The 25404-nt window shown below is 37.7% G+C and overlaps 2 protein-coding genes across 4 annotated transcripts; both read right to left on the minus strand.

Moving 5' to 3' along the window:
* Nucleotides 1-8307: 8307 nt before the first annotated feature.
* Nucleotides 8308-16939, minus strand: ecrg4b (ECRG4 augurin precursor b). 2 transcript variants are annotated; one of them, XM_051712560.1, is made up of 4 exons: nucleotides 16785-16939; nucleotides 14974-15021; nucleotides 10951-11045; nucleotides 8308-9063 (listed from the first exon to the last, which is right to left on the minus strand). In XM_051712560.1, the coding sequence occupies exons 1-4, from the start codon at nucleotides 16852-16854 to the stop codon at nucleotides 8914-8916; spliced, it is 363 nt and encodes a 120-aa protein (XP_051568520.1). In that variant the 5' UTR covers nucleotides 16855-16939; the 3' UTR covers nucleotides 8308-8913. The 2 variants fall into 2 exon arrangements, with proteins under 2 accessions (XP_051568520.1, XP_051568519.1); XM_051712559.1 differs by having other exon boundaries at nucleotides 8310-9063; nucleotides 10951-11117.
* Nucleotides 16940-19322: 2383 nt separating this feature from the next.
* otos2 (otospiralin 2) lies at nucleotides 19323-22416 on the minus strand. 2 transcript variants are annotated; one of them, XM_051712561.1, is made up of 4 exons: nucleotides 20778-22416; nucleotides 20514-20586; nucleotides 19847-19864; nucleotides 19323-19631 (listed from the first exon to the last, which is right to left on the minus strand). In XM_051712561.1, exons 2-4 carry the CDS (start codon nucleotides 20575-20577, stop codon nucleotides 19447-19449), a joined length of 267 nt encoding a protein of 88 aa, XP_051568521.1. In that variant the 5' UTR covers nucleotides 20578-20586; nucleotides 20778-22416; the 3' UTR covers nucleotides 19323-19446. The 2 variants fall into 2 exon arrangements, with proteins under 2 accessions (XP_051568521.1, XP_051568522.1); XM_051712562.1 differs by having other exon boundaries at nucleotides 20514-22416.
* Nucleotides 22417-25404: the final 2988 nt, after the last annotated feature.

Consider the following 25404-nt stretch of genomic DNA (forward strand, 5'->3'; position numbering starts at 1 on the left):
AGAACTTATTTCTTCATTTATTTGATGAAGACCGCTGATGAAACTGAAACTAAACACTGACAACAAGCGCAGCTGAGGCATCTTATCAAAGACAAGCCCAGAGGGGGAAAATACACAGAATGTGTCCAACATATCTGCACATGTAGCTATTTGCACAGCTTTTCTTAAATCACCTGCAATACGCCCTCAATGCGCACACACAGTTTGATAGACTGCACCAGCAAATTAGCAGTAGCACCCATTATTTGGGCTCTTAGTAAATCAGGGTCTTAATATTATGAAAATTTTTCTATGACCATGTCATGTGATTCTGGCATGACATGGTCATAAATATAGCATTATCCATTAGCATTAGCACCATAAATGCAGAATGAACATTACAAATTACACATTATCTACTGCATCCATCTTACTTTCAATCTTAATCGAGTTGTTATAACAGCTGTTTTTACTTATCTCACGTGGATTCAATTCATAGAATGAAGCAGAAAGTAGATTATTTATAGAATATCCAGCATGCAGCAGATGCCAGCTGTGCAGCTCTACTGCAGTGACAGCTCCAGAATTGTCAAAATGAAAAATATAGACAAACCGTCATTTTTGGGGGGAACTGAGGTTGGCTAAAAAAATCTCTTATTCTACATATTTAGAATGAGATATTCACGTGAGTGCCCCCTGGCCTTCTGGGTGAATGGAACGCACACCATATGAGAGTATTAGAGTGGTTCAGTGCTTCAGATCACATTATTTTACATCTTTACTTTATGAAGAGTTACAATGGCGGGCCATTATAACCTCGTTGGGGCTGGCTGGAGTATCACTGCTATACACTGTCCCATTTTTTACAGTCTTTGTGAGCCCAATCAAAGTTATTTTAAATGTAGTGTTAAGCCTGATTTATACTTCTGCATCAAAATTATGCCATAAGCTTACATTTCGGAGGTAGCCTATGCCATAGCCTGACGTGCTCCTCTTCAAAAATGTAACCATGCATTGCTTTCACGCAGAAAACAACAGCTGTGATTGGTCTGCTTTGTAACCAGATACTGTCCCCCAGGATGATAAAAAGATATCTGAGGAAGCGTCACATATTCTCTGAGATTATTTTAAGATCTATGCATCGTATTCACTGATCAGTGATCGGGTCACATTGTGTTTGGACTCGTGTGTGCTTTGGTTTCTTTTTTTGGGAGCATCTGCTGTTTTTATATTCTGTTTATATTTCACAAAGTAACAAGCAAAAATGGGACAAAAGCCATATCTGTTTACAGTTTATTAACTCTGGGCTTTTTAATCTCGGCTTCAACCGGAAATATATTTGGTTTAAGAGTAAAACAATATATGTAGTCTACTCTAGACCTTTATGAATTTATGGCCGCATGTTTGACAGTATGGTGTAAGTGCATTTGCCTTTGTTTCTTTATTAAATGTAAAGTTATTTAAAATAAATAAATAAATAAGGCATTTTTTTTCTCAAGATTCTAATGCTACCTCAGTTTCCGTCCAGTAAATCTTTTAAAAATAAATCCTTAATACAGACTTCTACTGCCCCTTCAAGGGGGCGGTGGGCATGTACGAATGTGATATCACCCCTAAAGCTAATTTCTAATTGGTTAAACTGATGGTTTTACAGCTAAAACACTCCCTGGTTTTTACTCAATTTGAGACTATATTTTAGAAAAGAAGCAAACTTATTTTCTTGAGTACATGTGAAGTGTTTGATTCACACTCTTGCTGACATTTTCAGCACATAAGAGACAGAGTGACTGCCAGGACGAGTTTACTGCATGTTTACCTGTGACAAGCTCCCAGAGGAAAATGTCAGTGTGTTTCTATCAGTTGCTCTGTCTCCATGAATCTCTCCCATCTAAAGGCCACAAATGACGCCATGCTGGCAAGTTCAGTGTCAGTGGGGGATCAGGAACATCGCTTGTGCATTACTGAGCAGGGCAGATATTCTTCACACAAGACATCTGGGGGTTGTGTTTTTAGATGTTTGATGTACGTGCTCCTTGGCTTACTTGCTCTCTTCATCACCTGATGCTTATGAAGATCAGGGTCTCTGTTCTTATGTACAGTGTTGAACAAGATACACACTGTCATCTGTGGGGGTCTATAGAGTTCTGTTGAGATTACATGTTGTGATGTTCATTACAACACTGCATTTTCCTTTGTTTTGTGACTTGGAATTTGAATGACCATGATCCACAAAATGATACACAAAATTAAGGAGCTGTTAATTGTAAAAAGGCAAAAGCACAGAGTGCATTTATTTAAGCATACAGAGTTGTATATTATAATGCATTGCATGTCAAGCTTATAAGATACCTCTCAGCCTGGTGTTAAGCAGACATTCCTCTGATCTCAGAATGGGAGAAGAGTCGAGTTTTTTTAAATTTGCACCAGACCATAATATTTCTCACTTTCTTCTAGGATGTGCAGAGAATAGCACTTTACTGTGGTGCCATTCTGACAGCTGTAAGGAGGTCACAAGCAAGGTTCACAAATTTACCAGCTTACTCTTGAACCCTTTGGGTTTTACTTTTTTCCTTCTGATCCCAATTAAATAATTTGCTGCATCCCAATTAGCCTACTTATACTATGCCCTTAAATTGTGCACTCTTTTTGTGATGGAAAAGGGTCTACTCTTTAGTGTGTAGCAAAAAACTCAAGTATTGGGACTAGGGGTGTAAAAAAGAATATATCGTATCATACGATAATGTAACGTTGGTGTCTAGGAGTGGAAGAGAGGAGATGCAGGAATGGAATCTTTTGATTACAATCACTGGAGTGGAACAAACACTAATGCTCAAAATGCAAACTTAACATTAAGTAACACTTCATTAACCCAACATAACACATTAAATCAAGGACTGACAAATGATGAAGAAAACTAAAGGGTATTTATACACAAGGAAACTAATGAGGGAATGGAAGGCAGGTGCAGATGATGATGAGCAGATAGGAGTGATTAGGGCAGTGAATTCTGGGAAACGTAGTGCAGAGGAAAACGGTGACAGATACGAGGATCACGATATAATACCATATGTATCGTATTATACATAAACAAACACATTAGAGTGTAATTAAAACCAAGCAGCACAACATTGAGAGCTGAGAAACAATCTCTTCCACGGAGAGGTGGCGCTGAACGCTCACAGCACAACAGAGCAACAGATCTACAGTACACAGGCGAGAAGATCGATGGCACACGGCAAGTAGATTGTAGCATTACAGCTTGTCGAATTTTCCAAACAATGATGTCATGAACTGCCGTTACATTACATCAAACATGTTGTTTTATTTACGCCGACATCACCCTGCAAATTGGTGGATTTGTGATGCAGAAACCCAGCAGCAGCAAAGTTGCACCTTTTCCAGATGACACAGAGCATGTCACTGATTTTTGGAAACCATTCTTAAGTAACATGCTTGCAAAGTTGATAGTGAAGACACCAACAAGTAAATATAAATATATCTTGCCAACGCTTCGGATTATTCAAACAAAACTTTGCAAGCGTAATGGATCGTTTTCACACTTCGACGTTCATGAAGTGTAAGTCGTCATTGTTGAGTAAACTATGATGCCGATCGGTAAGAACAGTAAAAGCCACTAACACTGCAGTGTTCCTTTTTGCACAAATTCTAAAAGAAAACATCCAGATTTGTCTTTCCGTTTGCCTTGCACCAGTCATCATTCTCAAAAAAATAAAAATAGCAACAGCTTGAACACAATATTCCATAGAATTAGAAACACACACATAATGTGACACTTTAGGGCCATGTTAAGACAAATGGTAAACTGTGACAAATGATCTGCTTTTCCTTGTAAATAACAGTAAAAAATGTTCAATATGGTAGTCAAGACTTTAAGGTATATACTGTACTGACAGTATAAAGAAACTGACTTTCAAAAACAAACCTGCCCTCAGAAATATTGACAGGATTAAAAAGTGTAACAACTAGCCCCCGCCTCCTCTGTCAAATGATTTTAAAACATCCAAGAAAGGGAAGAAAGCATACAACTAAAAAGTTCAGAACACAAAAAATGTAGTGCTTTACTGAACTGTAAGTAGTACATTTGGTAGAGGTAACCTCATTGTTTTTACTATTAACTTCCGGGAATATTGCCTGATAAATTGTGTGATGAAGCTTAAAGACATTGCAATAGAACAGGGTATCCACAGGTGTGTTTGATCTTGAAACAGACAATTTCAGTAGCAATGTTATGTAAAAAATCTCTCAGTAATAAAGACAGAAAAAAATATGAGTTTACAGGGCTGGACATAAATTAGGGATTGTAAAGCAATAACATCAGGATGAAAGCTAAATCAGGGCTCTGATCCACTGAAGTCTTGTACTTCACCCCTGCAGTTCAAACACACACACAGACATCTGTACACTCACACAGACATGCACAAATAAACATTCTCAATCTCACACAATCCCCAAAACAAGTGCACACAATCACTGTTTCTTGTTCACACATTCACTTAAAGCTCACACAGTAGTGAAAAAAGCCAGGTGAAGAGGAGATATTTCTATTAATAAAGAAAAATAGCTTTTGACTTATTGTAGTACATTAAATATGCAATTACCAGGATGTGATTCATGGTAACTAATCACATATATGATGTCATGTGATGTGATATATGGCATTTTTACAAAGTATATTATTTTTTTCTGCTATGCTTGCTTGCTGTGGCTCCTATGAGGAGCATAGTGCATCAGTCCAACGTCTCCATGCCTCACGGTTGTTCGCCAGTGCCTTGACTTTCCACCACGTTTTGCCATTGCCTTCGTCTTCTTTTGCTACCGTTCTGCGCCATGTGTTGCTTGGTCGCCCGGGTCTACGACTGCCTTGGGGGTTCCAATCAAGCGCAGTTATACTGATGTCTTGTAGAGGCCGATGGCGGGCATCCATCGCCACCTACGTTTCTTGATTTAATTGGCCATTGCATTTCTACCGGTGAGCTCAAGCAGATCTTGGTTTTAAATGCAGTTGGGCCAGAAGATATGTAGGATACGACGAAGGCATTTATTGACAAACACTTGCAAACATTTGATGGTCTGCTGTGTGATTCCCCAAGTTTCATAGGCATACAGGAGCACACTCTCTACAAAGCACCAAAGATGCGAAGCTTCAGGTTCTTGGATATGGTATATGACTTCCACACCTTGCTTAGCGTGAAATAGGCTTGGCGAGCTCTGTTGATGCGATTGTCAATGTCAACATCAGTTCCACCATCTTTGGTCACTTTGCGGTCGAGATAACAGAATTCCTCAACTTCTTCGATGAGTACCCCATCTAGGAGCAATGGCTGGGTGTCATTTGGGTCTATCCGGAACCGTTTGGTCTTCTTGATGTTAAGCTTCGGTCCAACTTTGTCTGCATTGTATTGAAGGCGTTCCAGTTTAGCTTTGATGGACTTGAAAGAATGAGCCATCAAACATTTGTTGTCCATGTATCCGAGGTCATGCAAACGAGATGTCAGTTGCCACTGTATGCCATCGGGGGCCTCGGCATTAGTGTGCTTCATCACATTATCGAGCACAATAAGGAATAGCAAGGATGACAACACACACCCCTGTCGTACACCTTTATGGATCTCAAACAGCTCGCTTTCTCTGCCTGAGTAGCTGACTTTAAACTTCCCATCCCTGTACAATTCACAGATAATAGCAATGATGTCATCCAGAACTCCTAGGTTCTCCAATGCACTCCAAATGGCATTCCTGCTCACAGTGTCGAACGCTCTTTCAAAGTTGACAAAGAGGAGGAACAGTGGTGATCTCCATTCAACTGATTGCTCAGCAATGATCCGTATCACCGTTCTTACATTTGCTCAGGTAACCATTCTTAGGGATTGTCACGATCACACCTGTCTTCCAATGCTCCAGTACTTGCTTTGTGGTCCAAACTTCACATAGTAGGGGCCACAGATGCTTCACCATTTGGTGGGGTCTGCATATAATCAGCTCGGCTGAGATGTTGTCAGGGCCAGGGGCCTTGTTGGACTTCTATTTCTCAGTTGCAGTCTCCACTTCAAACAGATCAGGAGGGTCTGTGCAGATTTTTCAGCAAGCATTGCATACAATTTGAAGTTGGAGAGGACTCAACTCATTTGCCTCAGAAGGTGTAGACGAGAAATGCTCTTTCCAGTGCTCTAGTTGTTGTTCTTCAGTTGTGAGTGTGTGACCATCAGAGCTCTTCAACATTGGGTTTACCTTCAAATCTCTGCTGCTAAGTTGGCGAATGGCTTGGAACACACCGTGCATATCTTATCTAAGCTGGCATTTCAACCTTATGCATTCTTTTAAAATTGAAATTTTAGCAATGTGGTGTCCTGGATCCATGGCTCTTTTTCTTGCATCTCTAAGCCAAGAGTGTTTTCAGCCACTCTACAGCATGATGTCACAATGTTGTCTACTTGTCTACTACTCGCTGACATTCAAGTAGCTCATGCATCCTTGAGCAAAATTCAGCTGCTACATTTGGTTCTTTGAGCCTGCTCACATTGAACTGACAGGCAGCCAAAGGTTGGTTCCGGATGGCAGCCAAGCTTAACCTGATGCTTCCAACCAGTAATTGGTGGTCACTGTAGATGTCTGTGCCACGATGCGTTCTTACATCCAACTTCTACTTAAAAGGACAGTAACTTACCCAACACTGCTTCTTCAGTATGTTGCTTTGGTAAAAGAAAAAAAAAATCTCCAAAAAAGAATGTTGGAATGCAGTGTGAGGCATGACCTCCAATGGATCCAATTTGTTTCTGTGTCTCTGCCTGACATCCGTTAACTATGGGTCTTTTACCCTTTAGTTATTTATAGACCAGACCAAACTTGCAACAAAATGGAACAATTACTTTCAATGCCCCATAAGCCTTTTGTCTGTTCTGTAAAACAAAACAATAAACATTGACTGTTCTTGGGTGTTCATCTTGGCTGAAATAAAGACATAAGTGGTCTTTATATTATATTTTACTCACATATGAGACCTTTATCCTGTCGCACAGCATTTCCTAACCAGTGTGCTGTCGTGCACTAATGTGCTGCCAGGAGAGTTCACGTTTACACCTGAATTGTTTAGAATTAGGTAAATATCACAAGGAAAGTATATCCTTTAAACTATATTGCATTGAGCCTCAGCTGTTGTGGTCTTTATATTTAATGGAGTTGAAATAATCAGGCCTACTAATTTGAGCTTTATTTTGCAGTTAAATGAGTCATGTTAATCTGTATTAATTTCCATCCTCATTTCATATTCCTTTTGCATGTTTATGCAAGTCTGTCCATGTGAGCGTATCAGTTCCACAGTGAATGTTACCTCATTTAAAGCAATAGTTCAACCAAAAATGTAAATTCTGTCATAATTTACTCACTCTCATATCATCTCAGATGTGTATGACTTTCTTTCTTCTGCAGAACACAAATGAAGATTTTTAGAAGAATATTTCAGCTCTGTAGGTCCATACAATGCAAGTGAATGGTGGCCAGAACTTTGATGCTCCAAAAACCTCATAAGGTCAGTGTGGCAAGCAGGGCGGGGCAGAGCAGCGTCTAGGCAGAGCGAGGCCGGGAAGGTAAGTGGTGAATGAGTTCCACCTGTGTGCCACACCGGCCTCACATTCCAGTGGGGGCGGCTGGAGTATTTAAAGAGAGGACACAGCGGCAGAGGGAAGAGAGAGACGCACGAAGCTGTCTGTGTGTGTGTGTTAATTTGTTTGACGTAGCTGGTTGAAAAGTAGTGCGTGTGTTTTATGTGGGGCTGGAAAGCACCCCGTTACGTTGTACACTGAAAAGTGTGATTAAAATGTTTTACATGTTTGTTATGTCGGTCCCAGCTTCCTCCTTTTCCATGAAATGCTGCAGTCAGCATCAAAGTAATCCATACGTCTCCAGTGGTTAAATCCATATCTTCTGAAGCAATATGATAGGTGTGGGTAAGAAACATATCAATATTTATGTCCTGCTTTACAATTAATTCTCCTCCCTTTCCAGCTAGTGGCGATGTGCTCGAATAATCGCCAAAAAACAAAGGAAGAAGAATGTGAGAGTGAAAGTGGAGATTTATAGTAATAAAGGACTTAAACGTGGTCTTTTTCTCACCCACACCTATCATATCGCTTCTGAAGACATGGATTTAAACACTGGAGTCGAATGGATTACTTTTATGTTTCCTTTATGTGCTTTTTGGCCACCATTCACTTGTATTGAATGGACTTACAGAGCTGAGATAGTCTTCTAAAAATCACACCTAGGTTGACATGAGGTTCAGTAAATGATGAGAGAATTTTCATTTTTCAGTAAACTATCACTTAAACGTTTTATTTAAGATGTAGCCACTCACATTATATTTAAACAATACTGTTTTCAGGATGTAATACAAAATTGAACTTGAAAAACAAGCACTCCCATTTTCAATACACTGTGGATTTCTTTCACATTTTGATTTGATGTTGATCTTGACAATCACATAAACCTGCTCACTTACTAAAAAAAGAGACAAAACTAAGAACTCAGATGATGTTATTATCAGGTCATGTTGTGTGCACATTGCAGTAGGGCAATGGAATTATTTACAAGTCCACGAAAGGTCTCCAATGTGTAAAACAATAAATAATAATCGGTCACACCCTCGTGTCTTTCCAAACCTGTTTTATTTATTTTTTCTTCTGTTAAACACAAGAGAAGATTAGGCAGAATGTTAAGTACTGATAGCTTCAGTCCCCATTAACTTTCATTATATGGGGGGGACTCAGGCTATCAGCACCTAACATTCTGCCTAACATCCCCTTTTGTGCACCACGGAAGAAAGACATTTATTGTATATGGGTTTAAAACAATACAGTACGATAATTCATTTTTGGGTGAACTGTCACTTTAAGCTCTTGGAGAAGGCAGAAGTGGGCTTCAATAATAATCATAATTGACATTAGCTCCATGTCTGTAGGAGCTGGGGTCCTGTTGGCTCATAGGTGCATTTTCATCGTGATGATGCTGCCGGCCCTGGTCATGTGATCTGGCTTGGTCCATCCAATAGGAGAGATCAGTCTCAAGTCTCTGGAAGAACAGTATTTAATGGTGAAATGAGAGCAAATATGGCAAATATATGTATGTTTGAGTTTTATGCATTCTCCTTGGACAGATGAAGTAGAGATTGAGAGGTAATAATTAGTGAGAGAAATTAAATTGAATTTGTACACATTGCAGACCATATTCAAACCTGAGTACCACTGTAAAACATGCCAGCACTTGCACTAACCACTATACCATAGTTCATACAATTTAAGTAAACATTACATTTGTTATGAAAATATAGATTCAGATGTAAAAGTGTAATTTTTGTAATAAAGGGATGAAGAACAACTGATGAAAAATATTTTACCAATGCTTAATGTTAATGCTTAGTTTATTATAAAAAAATAAATAAATAAAATAATTTTGTTACTAGAGAAATTGGTAACTAAAGATACCAATAGCTAGTAAGGTGCAATATACATCCTTTATAGGTTCTTATTACACTATGTGAATATGCAACTTATAAGTATGAAATAAATATAAAAGGAAAAGACTTTTGATGCTTAATGTAAAAAGCAACAAAAAGCATCCTCTTTGCAATAAGGGCAAATAGTGTTAGATGCTATCTGCACCCCTAATTAAATACTACCATACAGTATAGTGACATCACTGCAGCATGTTTATTGTGTTTATATAGAGTCCCACAAACACCCTACACCAACTCCTACCCCTAAACCTAACCCTAACCTTCCCTGCTTTGTTGAAATACTATATGCATTCTACATCTACTTCATACTTATAGGCCGCACATTCACACAGAGGACTGAGAACCTAAAAAAGATGTATTTTGCATCAAACTTGCTATTGATTTGTTTTGTTTTACCTAAGAAATTCATTGTTTTGATAAAAGCAAATATAAAGGGGCTATAAAGCAAGAATAAGTAATCAGCCAATAAATGCTTTATAAATACTTTATAGTGCCAATCAAGTCCATAACTAGTCACTTAAAAGTGTCATGAATCACTGTCTAATTTCTGATCCCTAAACTAAAGTTTACCAAGAAATCTTCTGAGACTATTTTAAATGAAGTGCCAATTTTCATCTTTTAAGACAACATAGACCCCTATAATATATTGCCAGATACTTTTTATATGATTTTAAACAAAATAATTATTAAATGAATTAAATTATTGTTTGCTATTCAACAATGGAGGCATACTAGGGAAGGGTATAGTTCCAAAACATTTCAGTTCCCGTAGCTCAAATTGTAGAATATGCCACTAACATCACCAAGATCATGGGTTCCATTAATTGGGAACACACAAAGACTATGTACTTTGAATACAATTCTCCTTAAGTATCTGCCAAATGTGCAAATGTAAACATGCCCCCTAAAAGTTGCACAATGAAATTGAGAAAGTTGAAAGCTTCTTGAATTTTAGATTAACTTATATTTTAATATATTTTAATGATGGGACGGTGAAAACATGATGTCCATCAACTGTCACACATAAACAGGAAGGGGAGCAGCTGTGCCCAGCAGGACACAGGTGTCAGTTGAACCAATGTTATATCGGGCATCCAGTGTCAGTTGTCAGTTCCCGCTAATCACACTTAATCTATAATGCACTCCAGCTTTCTATCTGAGCCCAGACATCAGCCTCACCCTGTCCTCATTATAACTGCATCTTAATATAGACATGGCTCTTGTGTATACATTTATTTGACTTTGCTGATAATTTCACAGCATCCCTTGCCCATATCAAAATTAAATTGAGTGAATTTGTCATGTACTTATTAATACAATGATGAGACAGATTGCATATGCAAAAGTGATAAGATTTACTTGATTTACTTAGACATACTGAAATATAATTTGTGTGATTGTACAGACAAGTGCAGTTGCAGTGAAGACACGATTTCACTTACTGCCTCATCATAGCCCATGTACATGAACTGCTGGATCCATTGCTGCACGTCAGGGCGACTGCGATCCCACACGTTTCTCTTAGACCTGTGAAGAGCTGAAAGAAACTCTTTAGCCTTGGACTGAGACACTGCAATCTGCACTTTAGGCCTGGATTCCAGCTCCTTGACTGCGGAAAGAGGGAGATACTCAAGGCCAGAATCAGAGATTAACATTAGTGTTTTTATCAACCGTTGCGGTCGCTTTATAAAAGCAAGAGGTTGCCTAAAGACTGTCTAAACTAACTAAAAACACCTATGGTAAAAAAACTGAACAGCCTTGAGTGGCTTCAGGGGGTTTGATTATATGCCTAATTGTGCAATAGCAGCATGTCTTACAAGTGCGTTCATACATGTTTCAGACATTTTGTTATGTTGCAGCCGTATGCTAAAATGCTTATTTTATTTATTTTTTCACATCAATCTACACTCCATACCCCACAATGACAAAGCAAAAACCTTTTTTTTGATAACTTTGCAAATTTATAAAAAAATAAAATAAAAATGAAATATCACATGTACATAAGTATTCAGACCCTTAACTCAGTACTTAGTTGAAGCACCTTTGGCAGTGATTACAGCCTCAAGTCTTTTTGGGTATGATGCGACAAGCTTTGCACACCTGGATTTGGGGATTTTCTGCCATTCTTCTCTGCAGATCCTCTCAAGCTCTGTAATGTTGGATGGGGACCATCAGTGGACAGCCATTTTCAGGTCTCTCCAGAGATGTTCGATTGGGTCCAAGTCTGGGCTCTGGCTGGGCCACTCAAGGACATTCACAGAGTTGTCCCTAAGCCACCCTTGTGTTGTCTTGGCTGTGTGCTTAGGGTCATTGTCCTGTTGGAAGGTGAACCTTTGGACCAGTCTGAGGTCTTGAGCGCTCTGGACCAGGTTTTCATTAAGGATATCTCTGTATTTTGCTGCGTTCAGCTTTCCTTTAACCCTGACCAGTCCCCCAGTCCCTGCCGCTGAAAAACACCCCCACAGCATGATGCTACCACCACCATGCTTCACCGTTGGGATGGTATTGCACAGGTGATGAGCGGTGCCTGGTTTCTTCGAGACATGACGCTTGGAATTGAAGCCAAACAGTTCAATCTTCATTTCATCAGACCAGAGAATCTTGTTTCTCACAGTCTGAGAGTCCTTTAGGTGTTTTTTTGTGTCTTGCATTGAGGAGAGGCTTCCGTCTGGCCACTCTACCATAAAGCCCAGATCAGTGGAGTGTTGCAGTGATGGTTGTCCTTCTGCAAGTTTCTCCCATCTCCACACATGATCTCTGGAGAACCAGAGTGACCATCGTGTTCTTGGTCACCTCTCTTGCCAAGGCCTTTCTCCCCCGATTTCTCAGTTTGTCCAGGCAGCCAGCTCTAGGAAGAGTCCTGGTTGTTCCAGACTTCTTCCATTTAAGAATTATGGAGGCCACTGTGCTCTTGAGAACCTTCAATGCAGCCGAAACTCCTTGGTATTCTTCCCCAGATCTGTGCATCGACACAATCCTGTCTCTGATCTCTGCAGGCAGTTCCTTTGATCTCATGGCTTGGTTTTGGCTCTGATATTTATTTTCAGCTGTGAGACAGGTGTGTGCCTTTCCAAATCATGTCCAATCAATTGAATTTGCCACCGGTGGACTCCAATCAAAGTGTAGAAACATCTCAAAGATGATCCAGAGAAATGGGATGCACCTGAGCAAAATTTCAAGTGTCATAGCAAAGGGTCTGAATACTTATGTCAATTTGATATTTCAGTTTTTTCTTTTTAATAAATTTGCAAAGTTATCAAAAACTGTTTTCAAAAAAATTTGCTTTGTCCTTATGGGGTATGGAGTGTAGATTGATGTGAAATGAAAAAAAAATAAATAATTTAAAGCATTTTAGCATAAGGCTGCAACATAACAAAATGTGACAAAAATGAAAGTGTCTGAATAATTTCTGAATGTATTTTGCATGCTTGACACAGCATGTCTGTGTTTGTTCTAGCAGAAGCAAGTCTACGTACTTGCCTACTAACTTGTCATATCCATTATAATACCCTTAAAATATATTCAGAGAGTTTCCATAAAGAATGATTATTATTGTGAAATATAGAATGTGCAGCCACAGGTGTGCATATATGTTGATTTTACAATGAATTCGAACATGACTCTTCTATTCAGAATTTAGGGTCAGAACTTTCCATTTTAAAAATAAATTGATTATTTACAAATTTGATTAACAGTAAAAAAAAAAAGTACTCGTTACATTTGTGTAACATTATGTAATATTTCTTTATCAAGTGTAGACAGCTTGTGATTGCCAAGTAATGTAGCAACTTCACACATTAATATACTGTATAATGTGTGGTCAGTGGCTAATCCAATCACAGGACTAATTTTACGGTAGCACTTTATAATAACGTTACATTTGTTAACATTAGTAAATGCAGTGTTGGGGAAGCTACTCTGAAACTGTAGTTTGTCAAGCTACAAGCTACTCATAATATAATATAGTTAAGCTACAGGCAAGCTCTTTTGAATATGTAGTTAGCTACACTACAAGTTACTATCAAAAAGTAGCTAGCTACATTGAAGCTACTTACCGAGGCAATTTGTTTTACAATGTTACTATCAAACCAATAATAATAATAACAAACTAAAAATGTACACTGATAACATTTATTAATTAATAAATGTATTAATTAAATACTTTAAATGTATTTAATACATTTTTTGACGGTCCAAAATGCTTATTTAGGGTGCATCAAAATAATCAAAAGAAAAAAGAAAAAGAAGTAGAAAGATGCTGCCTTATTCTGACAGACTATATAGCAGAGACGGGCCACTTGTATTAAAATGAATGGGAGAAATTGGAATGGTCAACGGATGTAGAAAGGAAGTCTCGCCTAACAGGTAAAAGAGCAAATCACCTTTTAGATACAGACATCGCCTGTCAATCAGCTATACAAGCTGGGAAAATTGCATATTTTAGGGTAATCTGAGGTAAAGAAGCACAATTTATGATTCCAATAGTATAAAATTTTATTGCTGATTTGAAATGTTTTTGATCATATTGACTGGAAATAGCCTCCTGAGAGCAGCAGCCAGAATGCGCTTGAAGTTTGTCAGATGTTTTGCAGGTAGATGTTTGGCTTCTATGCAATAAAGAAGGCTATTAGTTATAATATGACCAAAACATGATCTAGCGTTTGGTCACGTTACACCACTACATGCTGGAAAAAGTAGTTCGCTACTAAGCTAGAGTGTTTTAAAAGCAGCTGAGATACTGTCAAGTTACTGAAAAATGTAGTTAATTTAGTAGTTTTGCAATTGTAGTTAGCTACTCCCCAACACTGAGTAAATGCATTAGGTATATAATGAAGAATGTATTTTTACACTATATGTTCATCTTAGTTCATTTTAATAAAAAAAAAAAAAAAAAAATTGTTCATTGTAAGATCACGTTGACTATTGTCGTTAACTAATGCTAACAAATGTAACCTTATTTTAAAGTGTTACCAATTTTACTATTTTTACATTTACTTTAACTAAATGCTCCAAATGTTTTAGGCTGACAGCCCAAAGGGACAGGACCCCTGCCCAATTATCCTGCTCTGACGATGACACGCAGAGACTCTGGCCTCTCATGTAGAGCCCTGAGGTTCCGCACCTCCAAGTTATAAATATCAATGATGTCTTTCGTTTATAATTAGTACTGTACATTTCCCTTTGAAAATGTCAGATATCAATCTCTGTCAGCTCCGTAGGTCAGAAGCTGATGGGTAATTCTGGCCTAATGTGAAGAATTGATGGGGGAAAGACATCAGGGGGCATCCGACTATAATTATAGATTTATGGTAAACAGCTAAACTGTTGGCATGATGGGCAGGGTGGGTGATTATGTTTTAGGAATGTGGGCTGGGAGAGGAACGAGTACCTCGGGGTCAATAAAACGTGGATCATTAACCAGACATGTCTTTATTAAAATCGCACTGATGCTGAAGTCATCTCACCTTCTTGTTTCATGATAATCTTGCGAAGTCTACTTTCAGATGAACCACCTAAAATGAGCAAACAAACATACTTGTTTAAAATTAATACTTCACGTTGAAATTAGATCACATTATTAATTTATTTAACCAAGAAATGCTGTGGATCTGATCAAGGACTGATCCCTAATAAGACTGTAGGTTATTCCATATTTTGGTCTGATTCTTAGAACCCATTTAGCCATACCACGGTTCTCTTTCTCTCTTGTTGCCTCCTTTACCCACCTCAAAGCTCAAAGCAACAGTGTCAGCTGTAATATCTATGTCAGTGGGGTCAGCTCAATATTAATAATAAATATTTTCAGTATATTTGTTTGTGTTTGTTTAGCCTCCCTATTGATTCACTGCACGTGCTGTAATGGTGATTTCAAAATGATTATTTTTAAATTTAATATTTCACATTTAAATTGTAACATTTTTGTACAATGAAAGGTTACAATTGAAATTTACAAAAAAAGTAGTACGTTCAGTAGATTCAATGTACTGCAATTTATGCACAGTGTGTGTGTGTATATATATATATATATATATATATATATATATATAGACTGTAATAGTCTATTTTGATGAATTAGGATGAATTGTGAATTAAAGTATTAGGGCATTTATATATTTGATTAATATAAATATGTATTTCAATCATGTATTAATAATTAATAATACTAAGAATTGAACAAAAGACATCTCAACCAATATTTTGATATTGTTGATTTGTTTGTTTCATTTGATGTAGATTTATTGAAAAATAAGAAACACTTGAATGTGCCCTTTGTTAAGGGTTTATAAAGGAGTTCATTAATGATTATACATCACTGACATACGTTAATAACAACATGAATAAAAATGGAGACTTTCATGCAATCCTTGCCAAATAGTTAGCCATTTTATCTCATGTATTAAATGTTTAATAACACTTATTCAACATTAGAATAACCCATGCAAATATATTTTAATCTAAAATTAACACAATGTATGAAGGATTTAAGTAATCACCTACATTAAACCTATGTACATGACGTTCTGTATGGTTTAATGGTCATCAGGCTTTATTAGGCTTTTTGCAGAGGACTTTAGGTAACTAGGACTAGGTAAGCATGGGACAGCACTTGAAGTACAGAAGCACCATTCTTTTGATATCAATGTGACAAGGAAACTGACAACACAAGTGAGTCAATGCATTACAGTAATTAATATAAACACAAAGCAGACTGTTGCAAAATGATTCCTTTAAATCTCACTACGATAGTCAACTTTTTTCTTTATAGTTAAATAAATCTTCAATTATGGCATTTAATGTTTTGTAATTAAAGTATTAATAAGTGTATTTATTAAGCATTTATAACATGTAAGTTAAAATATTATTTGGCTATTTATGTCTTTCTATTTATGCTGTTATAACCGCATACTAATGATTCATAATGCATGTGTAAATGATTTAGTAGTCTTAAATGAACCCACTTTAAGAACACTTAATGAAGGGAAAATTAATGTAAAGTGTTACCAATATATATACATATATACATATATATATATATATATATATATATATATAAATTAAACATGGAACATTTTTGATCCAGATGTGCATCCTGTGGGGTTAAGTTTAAGCATTGTAGGGTGAACAGAAACTCTTTACAGACTTTCACACAGCCCTGTTTACAAGACTCATAAAATCACCACACCCTTATCACTAAAGCCATGTCCAAAATGTGGTGACAAAAATTGGCTGAGAGCCCAAATAAATGGTATGAAAATAATGACCTTAAATGACATACCTGAGGGTGCGCAGACAGGCAGGATGCTTATGAAAAGGAACGCTTGTACACAGATGCTGTAGAGTGACATGCTGCTGTTTCATCAACTGTAGCTGGATTGTGTGGTGGGGAAGGATTTGGTCGGGTAAAATGAATGTCAAGACGCCGTCCCAGTCGAACAAGCAAACATTCCAGCAGGAGACCTGTTAGCGCTTGTGGAGGAATGTGCACGGAGGCCAACAGAAAGGCCCATGTCCCTCTAAATACCAGTGTGCATGGTGTTTGACAGACCTGGTGCGATTTCAATGATCATTTCAGGGGCAGTGTTGCAAATTAGGAAGGCCTAAAGCAAACTATTTTAGAGCAAACTCTATTTTAAAACTGTAATAGTAACATTATATAAAGGTAACATGAAATGAACATTATCCAAGATGAATAAGTGCTGTAAAAGTATGGGTCATTGTTCATGGTTGATAATGTAGTTAACAAACACAACCTTATTGTAAAATATTACTAATGAAATATAATGAATCTTAGTGATCAATGTCTTTAGTCTATCATAGGGATGGGCGATACCACTTATTTTATTTTCGTTCCGATACCAAGTACTTTTAGGGCAATATCGCTGATATCGATACCGATGCCGATACCCATTTAACTGAATTTTTACAAATTCTTTGGATAAAATTAGTAACTTAAATGATTACTTATAAAACCTCAAAATTAACCACAGATATTATTATATGGTTACTATTACTAAAATCAAGTTACCATATGGATACTATAGCAATGCTGTAGTAAACCATGGTTAATTGTATCAAGACCGTGGTTACTGCCAAAAAAGAAAAACATGGTCACTACAGTCGTGATTACTACAGTCATGGTTAATACAATATTACTACAGTAAATCCATGGTAAGTGTTCATAAGGGTATCATTTATTAATGAGGATTACAGATCATTATCAATGTTTTAACAACTTTGAATTTAAATAAACCTGTAAAAATGGTCATACAAGCCCATTATAATACGTCACACCCTGCTCCCTATTTGACTGAAAGATAAGCGCCGTCTGTGAATGCTCGTGTATTTGAGCATTTCTGCATGTCAAGATGAGCGGAAGAAAAACAATTCTGGTGCCATGCAACTATTCACTAATATAAAGATTTTTTCCACTTTGAAGCTTATGAGATGCATTCATGTAATCTAAATAATAAGATCCCTAGTTTAAAAAATAAACTAAAAATCTTCAGAATCGATATTTTTATGTTAGGATCGATATTCTTGATACACATCAGTATCAGAAGTATCGATACTTTAATATCGATCCACCCTTCACTATCAATACCCTTTTGCCATTAACAGGAAAATCAGCTCTGTTAACAGCACATGAGAAGAAACAGCATTATTTATTATAGCCTTCTTAAAGGAATATCCAGCAAGATTGTTTACTATACTGTTTGTGCCCATACAGTCACAGCAAACCGGCTTTTTAATACATATATCATGCTGAGTTTAGTAATCCTATTTTATGCTTTTTTTTCTTCTTGTTTTATCTAGAGGGCACATTTCGAAGCCGAAGCAAAAAAAAAAAAAGAAAATACAGATGTTTCTCCAGATGCAATAAACATTTTTTCTTTTTAACTCAATTTCCTGTCAAAGCTTTGAAGTGCCAGCACGCTGTAGGACATCAGCTAAGGCTTTCGGCTTTTTCACAGGAACTCAAGATATGGATATATGGCAGTTGCTTCCTGGTTATGTAAATGCAAACCTTTAATGCAAACCATCAGAGTCTGTACCAGAGTTGCACAGTACACACCAGATGTTAGTCATTCTAAAAAAAAAAATTGTGGGACACATGGTAGATTTTCTCCCTTTATCGAATCATGATGTCATGCTATACTGGGTTAATGAACCAGAATTTTCAGATTGTCCTTATTGCAAAATAAACTGTGCAGATAAGTCACAAAGTTTTACTCACTTTCTTGCAAGTAAAATTCACATTGTTTTTCATACTTTAAGAGGTGACGCTTCCTTATTACAAGTATTGTCTAAGAACCTACACTTATGAAAGGTTCATCACAGTATTCTGGTGTGATTCCAGTGTTCAGTCAAATGCGTAAGGACCGTGTTCCTGCATGTACTTGTCCTGAGGGGGATGACCAAATCTCAGAGGTCATCTCTCTGCACCTGGACTTCATTCCCACCTGATAACAGAACACTTGCATGCTGAAGGTATTGTCTCTTGTACTGCTGAACAATGGGTATCTTCTGTTTTAGCTTTACCTGTGTTCAGCAGGAGTATTTGGGAAGATAATGATGATTTTGCATAAATAAGAATAAAATAATTTTGAATTGGAGACTCTAAATTGCCCCATAGGTGTGAGTGAGAGTCCCCCAGCTAATGGGGGTTGTGTCAGCAAGGGCCTCCAGCGTAAAACCTGTGCCAAGTCAAATATGTGGATCACGGATGGTCCGCTGTGGCAACCCCTAATGGGGCAGCCGAAAGAAGAAGAAGAAAATCATTTTGTCAACAACTTTATTTTATTTTGGATGTTGTTATATCATGGGTTTTATGTCATTTTAACCAACCAAAAACTTAGTCTTGCCTAGAAACACGTCTGGCTAAATAGAAAAGACATGGAATGTAAAACTGTCTTAATAACATACAGACTCATGTGGCATTATTCTTCTGGAGCAGGAGGGTCATAACCCAGGCGGCTGGCAGAAGGGAAGTGAGCCCAGAAGGTTCTGGCCAATTCCTCGATCTTTTCATAACCAGCATGAGAACGCAGCTCTTCAATCCAGCCGAAAAAGTCTGAAGATGTTAGTGCCCAGTTAGGCACACCCCTTTTTTCCCTGGATTCAGCTGTAACCCAAGCAAGAGAGGGAAAATTTGCAGATCCAAAAACAGATCCTTGCTCATCCATGTTCAGCCCAGAATCATGATTGTGATTCAGGTTTACTGCAGGTTTAGTACACTGCATACAGGCGTTAGATCATACATTAAATCATCATTGTATAGTCATATGATTATAAAAAATGTTGTAATGAAATTGTTTAAAGGAAAGATTTAAAACTCACCTTGGCTTTCCTCTGCCCCTGTAAAGGAGACAAACACAAAGATGGACATTGAAGCCTGTTCAGATAACATTTAATACCTGCACATAGTGTTTGTGGGATTAGAGCAGAGTATCTAAACTCAGATTATACGATGAAGGGTCTAAAGGAGCTTTATGGCCCAGCTAGGTCACTATAAATCCCAAAGCCAAGATTCTCTGGTTTACACAATGCTGCAGCTAATCTGGTTTTAGTTCGTTCTCTCTCTCTCTCTCTCTCTCTCTCTCTCTCATCCAAAACTGAGGAAAGAAAAGAAGAGGAGGTCATCGGACCACAATAATAATCTTGTCAGATACATATACAATGCAGTACACATGTCATGGTTGTAGAGGACACAGAACGGACAAAAGCAGTCTTTATCTGATGCTTGAGTTCCTGCAGCACTGCTCTGAATTTCACACTACCTCTATCATTCACACCCTGTCTATTCTATGTTTATTTAAATGTTTAAACTTGTCTTTTCAAAATGTCATTGTACACTCGAAGACATTGGAAACGGTGTGAGAGCAATAAATAAACAGCCATGTTTCACACTCTTTTCTCACAATTTCTAAAGTTTTTGCCTGTTGAGTTAATGAATAATTATGAAACATTTCACTCTCTCCATTACAAACGTGTCCAGTTTGCTTACCTGTGAGACAGAGCAGTCCAAGCAAAACCACACACAGGAAGAATGAGACACATAGACGAGACATGGTCACCCGCTGAAAGTAGCAACACTCAGTCTCAATATATTGGTATTACACAATTTTCCTTCCATTTCAAACTATGCTCCTTTTGTATAAACAGTCTTCAAAGGCATTCTAACATAAAACCCCATATAAACCAGTTGTATGAAACTAACCACAGAATTGAACTTCACAGTAATTGCATTATTTTGTCTGCCTGAGGTTACCTGTAGCAGCTAATCCTGGGTCTGTTTTGGTGTGTGTCTGGTGTCTCTTCATAGACCTAGACCCTAAAGAAGAAAACGAATTCAGGGCTGGAGCAGTCTTGTTTACCTTTCACATGGACCATCTATATACACCCCTCATTTCTTTGGTCTATAGCTCCTCTCTAGTTTGCTGTGCATTCTCACACTTTTCCTCCACAAAGCTGAAAGAATCCCTTGTTAAACCAGAGACCTTACGGTCCAAAGCACCTAGAGACAGAACAGATCTCCAAGAAGCCTCTCTCTGTTTTCATCTCTCTTTGTTTGTTAGACCCAAAGTTGTGTGCATCTAAAAATCAGGTTTAAACAAGTAAAACATACCTTTCCAACCTAAAATTGTAACTTAAATTGTAAGCAACACGGTTTTAAAAGCAAATGAGAGGTAAACAAAACAGACATCCTTACCTTTAACCAATGCCTAAACCTAACCAATAGTGTTGTAAACAAAAAGGAAAGTTAAATAAAACAGACATCCTTACCCTAAATCAACATCTAAACCTAACCGATAGTGTGGAAAAAGCAAGTGTGACATCAAAAGCAAACTTTCTGGGGGGTTCTGGGTAGCTCATCAAGTAAAGACGCTGACTACCACCCCTGGAGTCGCAAGTTTGAATCCAGGGTGTGCTGAGTGACTCCAGCCAGGTCTCCTGAGCAACCAAATTGGCCCGGTTGCTAGGGTGGGTAGAGTCACATGGGGTAACCACCTCGTAGTCGCTATAATGTGGTTCTCGCTCTCAGTGGGGCGCGTGGTCATTTGTGCATGGATGCCATGGAGAATAGCGTGAAGCCTCCACATGCGCTAGGTCTCCGTGGTAACGCGCTCAACAAGCCACGTGATAAGATGTGCGGATTGATTGTCTCAGATGTGGAGGCAACTGAAATTCTTCCTCCGCCACCCGGATTGAGGCAAGTCACTACGCCACCATAAGGACTTTGGGAATTGGACATGCCAAATTGGGGAGAAAATCCACAAAAAAAAAAAAAAGAAAGAAAAGAAAGCAAATTTTCTGAAGCAACCACATTATTTTGTGTCGCTTTCGTCTCACATGTCAGCTTCAATGCAGTTGTTGGAGTGCCTCTAGTGTTGATTTCACCAGGAAACTGCAACAAAACTGAAAACATGGCACATAAAAGTCAGTTTGCAAAAATGTAGTTATAGTAACGCTCATTCTATGAGACTAGGTTGCCTGAAACAATACACGCCTACAGAATGGCACTAGGAGAAAAACAGGGCTGTTACACCATATAAATACTGAAAAGTTTACAACCTTATTAGTCTTTCAGTCTCTTGATATTATAGTATGATGCAGTCCACTCTGAAAAACCTTTGATTCCTACTTGATCCTTCAATGTGAGCTTAAGGGTAAAATCTCCTTCCATAGTAGCAAGAAAAGTTAACAAAATAACCTCACTTATGAGAATTTAAAGGGCTAGTTCACCGCAAAATCTTTCATCATTTACTCACCCTTATGTTGTCTCAAACTCGTATGACTTTCTTTGATGGAGATATGATGTTGGTTTATCCATACAATGCATGTGAATGTTGTCCAAACTATAAGGTAATCCATAAGAAGCAATCCAATCAGTTGTGGGTGAAAACTTTAAGATCGATTACACTTCTTAGTGCTTGACACATGTGCAGAACGCTTGAAGGCACTAGAAAGTGTAATCGAACTTGAAATCATGATTGCCACGGAGACTGCTGATGTCAAGATTTAAAGGGGTCATGTCATACTCTTTTTTTATAAACTGTATTATCTTCCCTGAGGTCCACTGATAAAGTAACTTTTTTTTTTTTTTTGCACCAAAACAGTCATAATGTAGTAATATATGATCATTTTCCACCCTGTCTCTGGCAAGCTGTCTGAAACGCTCGGTTTTGGCCTAAGTGCCTCCTTTAAAATTCAATGTAAACGTCCAAAAAATCAATTCTATCTCTTCAGAAGACATGGATTAAACCACTGGTGTCTGTAATGTTACGAAGGAAGTCACGAGAGCTGGATCTAGGTGTGGCAAAAATAGTATTTAATAAAATAAACAAAGTACAGAATAACAGGTTAAACACAGGAGCAAAGAAAACATCCATGATGGGAAAACACAGGAACAAAGGAAACCTCAAAGTTGGGCACAGGTAATACACGGGAGGTCAAAACACATAACAACTGACAAGGACTAAAGCAGACAACAGGGCATTATATACACAATGGTAATGAGTAAATGAAAGACAGGTGAAAACAATCAAGGACAGCTTGCAGTGATGAGGGCAGAGAATTATGGGAAATGTAGTCCGGGAGGAATAGATGACAGGGGAGAAACACAAGGCAAACAACAGTGAATCATGACAGTGTCATTTGGATTACCTTTATGCTGCCTTTGTCATTTTTGGAGTTTGAAAATTTGGTCACCATTCACTTGCATTGTATGGACAATAAGACATCATATATCCATTAAAATATCTTCTTTTGTGCTCTGCAGAAGAAAGTCAAATGAGTTTAAGAAAACATACAGGTGAGTAAGTGATGAGAGAATTGTCATTTTTGGGTGACCTATTTCTTGAAATTTAAACAATATGTTACATGTGTATTCATCTTCGTTTGGGTAAGAAGCACACAGGCTTGACTGTGGATTAAGGCACAGACAGTTTATGAAAGTGGCGGTGTGTTTAATGGTATAATTCGACAAAAAGAGCAGGATATATTTTCTGATGCTAGACAGTTCTCATTCCAGCGGCTACTCTTTCTTCTGAAGTGATGGTTATCTAAACCCTGGGTTTTGCTACGCATGCCCCTGGGGGCCCACGGTGCTATGACAGGGGGTCTGCACAGTTGCAGGAATTTTTTTTTTTTTCCTAACTTAGCAGCAATTTCCACATAAATTAATCATAGGCAAACACATTACACACAATGTGGGGCTAATGACTTCTCCAGATGCTAACTGGAGTCAAGAGTCCAGAGTCTAATAAATGAGACGTAATTAGAGGTGTCCGTCAGAGCCGTTTGCCTTAACCCTCCTATTCTGGTCGAGTAGGGCCGCTTACTTTGGTGTTCGCGAACATTTTTGACTGGACACAGTACAGGTGTAATATCTTCTTTTTTTTTTTAAAGAAATTATAACATTTCTTTGTCCCTGAAGTAAATACAATAAAATTATGCACTTCATTTGGGATTTTATATTTTTTAGATCTTACTTACTTTTCTAAAATTCACCATTCGTTTGCATATGCAATTTAGCCCATTTATCTTCACTACAGTAAAACCCGACACTTCTACAATTTGAAACATAAAGCAAGTATGACAATGAGTCATGTATTAAGGGCAGATTGCTGCCATCTGGTGAAAAAAATAATAATAACATGACTTAAAAATCATGTTATGACAATAATAGCCAGTAGATGGCTGCAGTATTCTATACAGTCGCCTACTGTGTAGTAATTCAAAATTTTATCACAAGTTATGCATTTAGATATATATTTAGACCACACACACTCACACACACACACACACACCCATATCTGAATTTAACAAAAATACAATATTAATCAAAGCTCAAATTAGCAGGGTTGTGGACTCGAGTCACCTGACTTGGACTTGACTTGGTTTTGAGTCACAAATTTGATGACTTGCGACTCGACTCGACATAATCAAAGAAGACATGCGACTCAACTTAGACAACAAAGACATGTGACTTGACTAGCACTATGACTTGGAAAGACTTTATACCTTCTAAAACCAAAGATCAGAGTTGTACATTTAAAAATCTGCAGCAAATCAACGATTCATTTCCCCAATAAACAATTCATTTGATTTTCAAATCTGTACTTCCACACTCCACATTCAACCAATCACACAACCACCCAATCAACTTCACGAGAGCAGGACCAAGTTTGCAGATCGCGCATTCAAGGATGACACAGCCAAAATGACATAAAAGGTTATATAATTTGGATATAAACAAAACAATATCGAAGGCAAAATTACAGACGCTTTAACAACAACCTTCAAATTTGTGAAGCGTCTGAAAACCCACAGACAGAGGTATGTTGAGATTATTAATTGTTACATGCCAGATATGGTTCAGTAGTATTTAATTTATTGTGTTAGCTGGGTTAGCTAGCTAGCTAGCTAGCTAGCTACTAAGGATGGGACAATATATCAAATTCTGATATATCACAAAAAAATGAAGAACCAAAAAAAAAATGACAAACCATCGAGGCTCAATATGGTTTGTCGGTAAATCTGCATCAAACATCATAACCTTTCTAAATTGATTTTACCCCTACTGTGCTTATTTCTACACTGTTTACAGGGTTCACACAAAGTCCTTGAAGTGCTTAAAGTGCTTGAATTTATTTTTTAGAAAAATAATACCTGAATACCTGAAAAATCGCCTTGTTTGGTTGAAAAGTTCTTGAGATTAAAACAGAACATTTCTTCCGTGTAATGTGTGTCCATCAAAGATGAAATCCCGCACTCCACACTGAATAATGTGTCTTTTAACATCCTTTCTGTTGCAGTCAGATAAAAAAGTATTAAAATAGACATTTTAATCACAAATAGCATGGATGCGCTAAAATAAAGAGAGACTTATCTCT

The sequence above is a fragment of the Myxocyprinus asiaticus genome, chromosome 12 (genome assembly GCF_019703515.2).
Source record: "Myxocyprinus asiaticus isolate MX2 ecotype Aquarium Trade chromosome 12, UBuf_Myxa_2, whole genome shotgun sequence".
Taxonomy (NCBI): Eukaryota; Metazoa; Chordata; class Actinopteri; order Cypriniformes; family Catostomidae; genus Myxocyprinus; species Myxocyprinus asiaticus.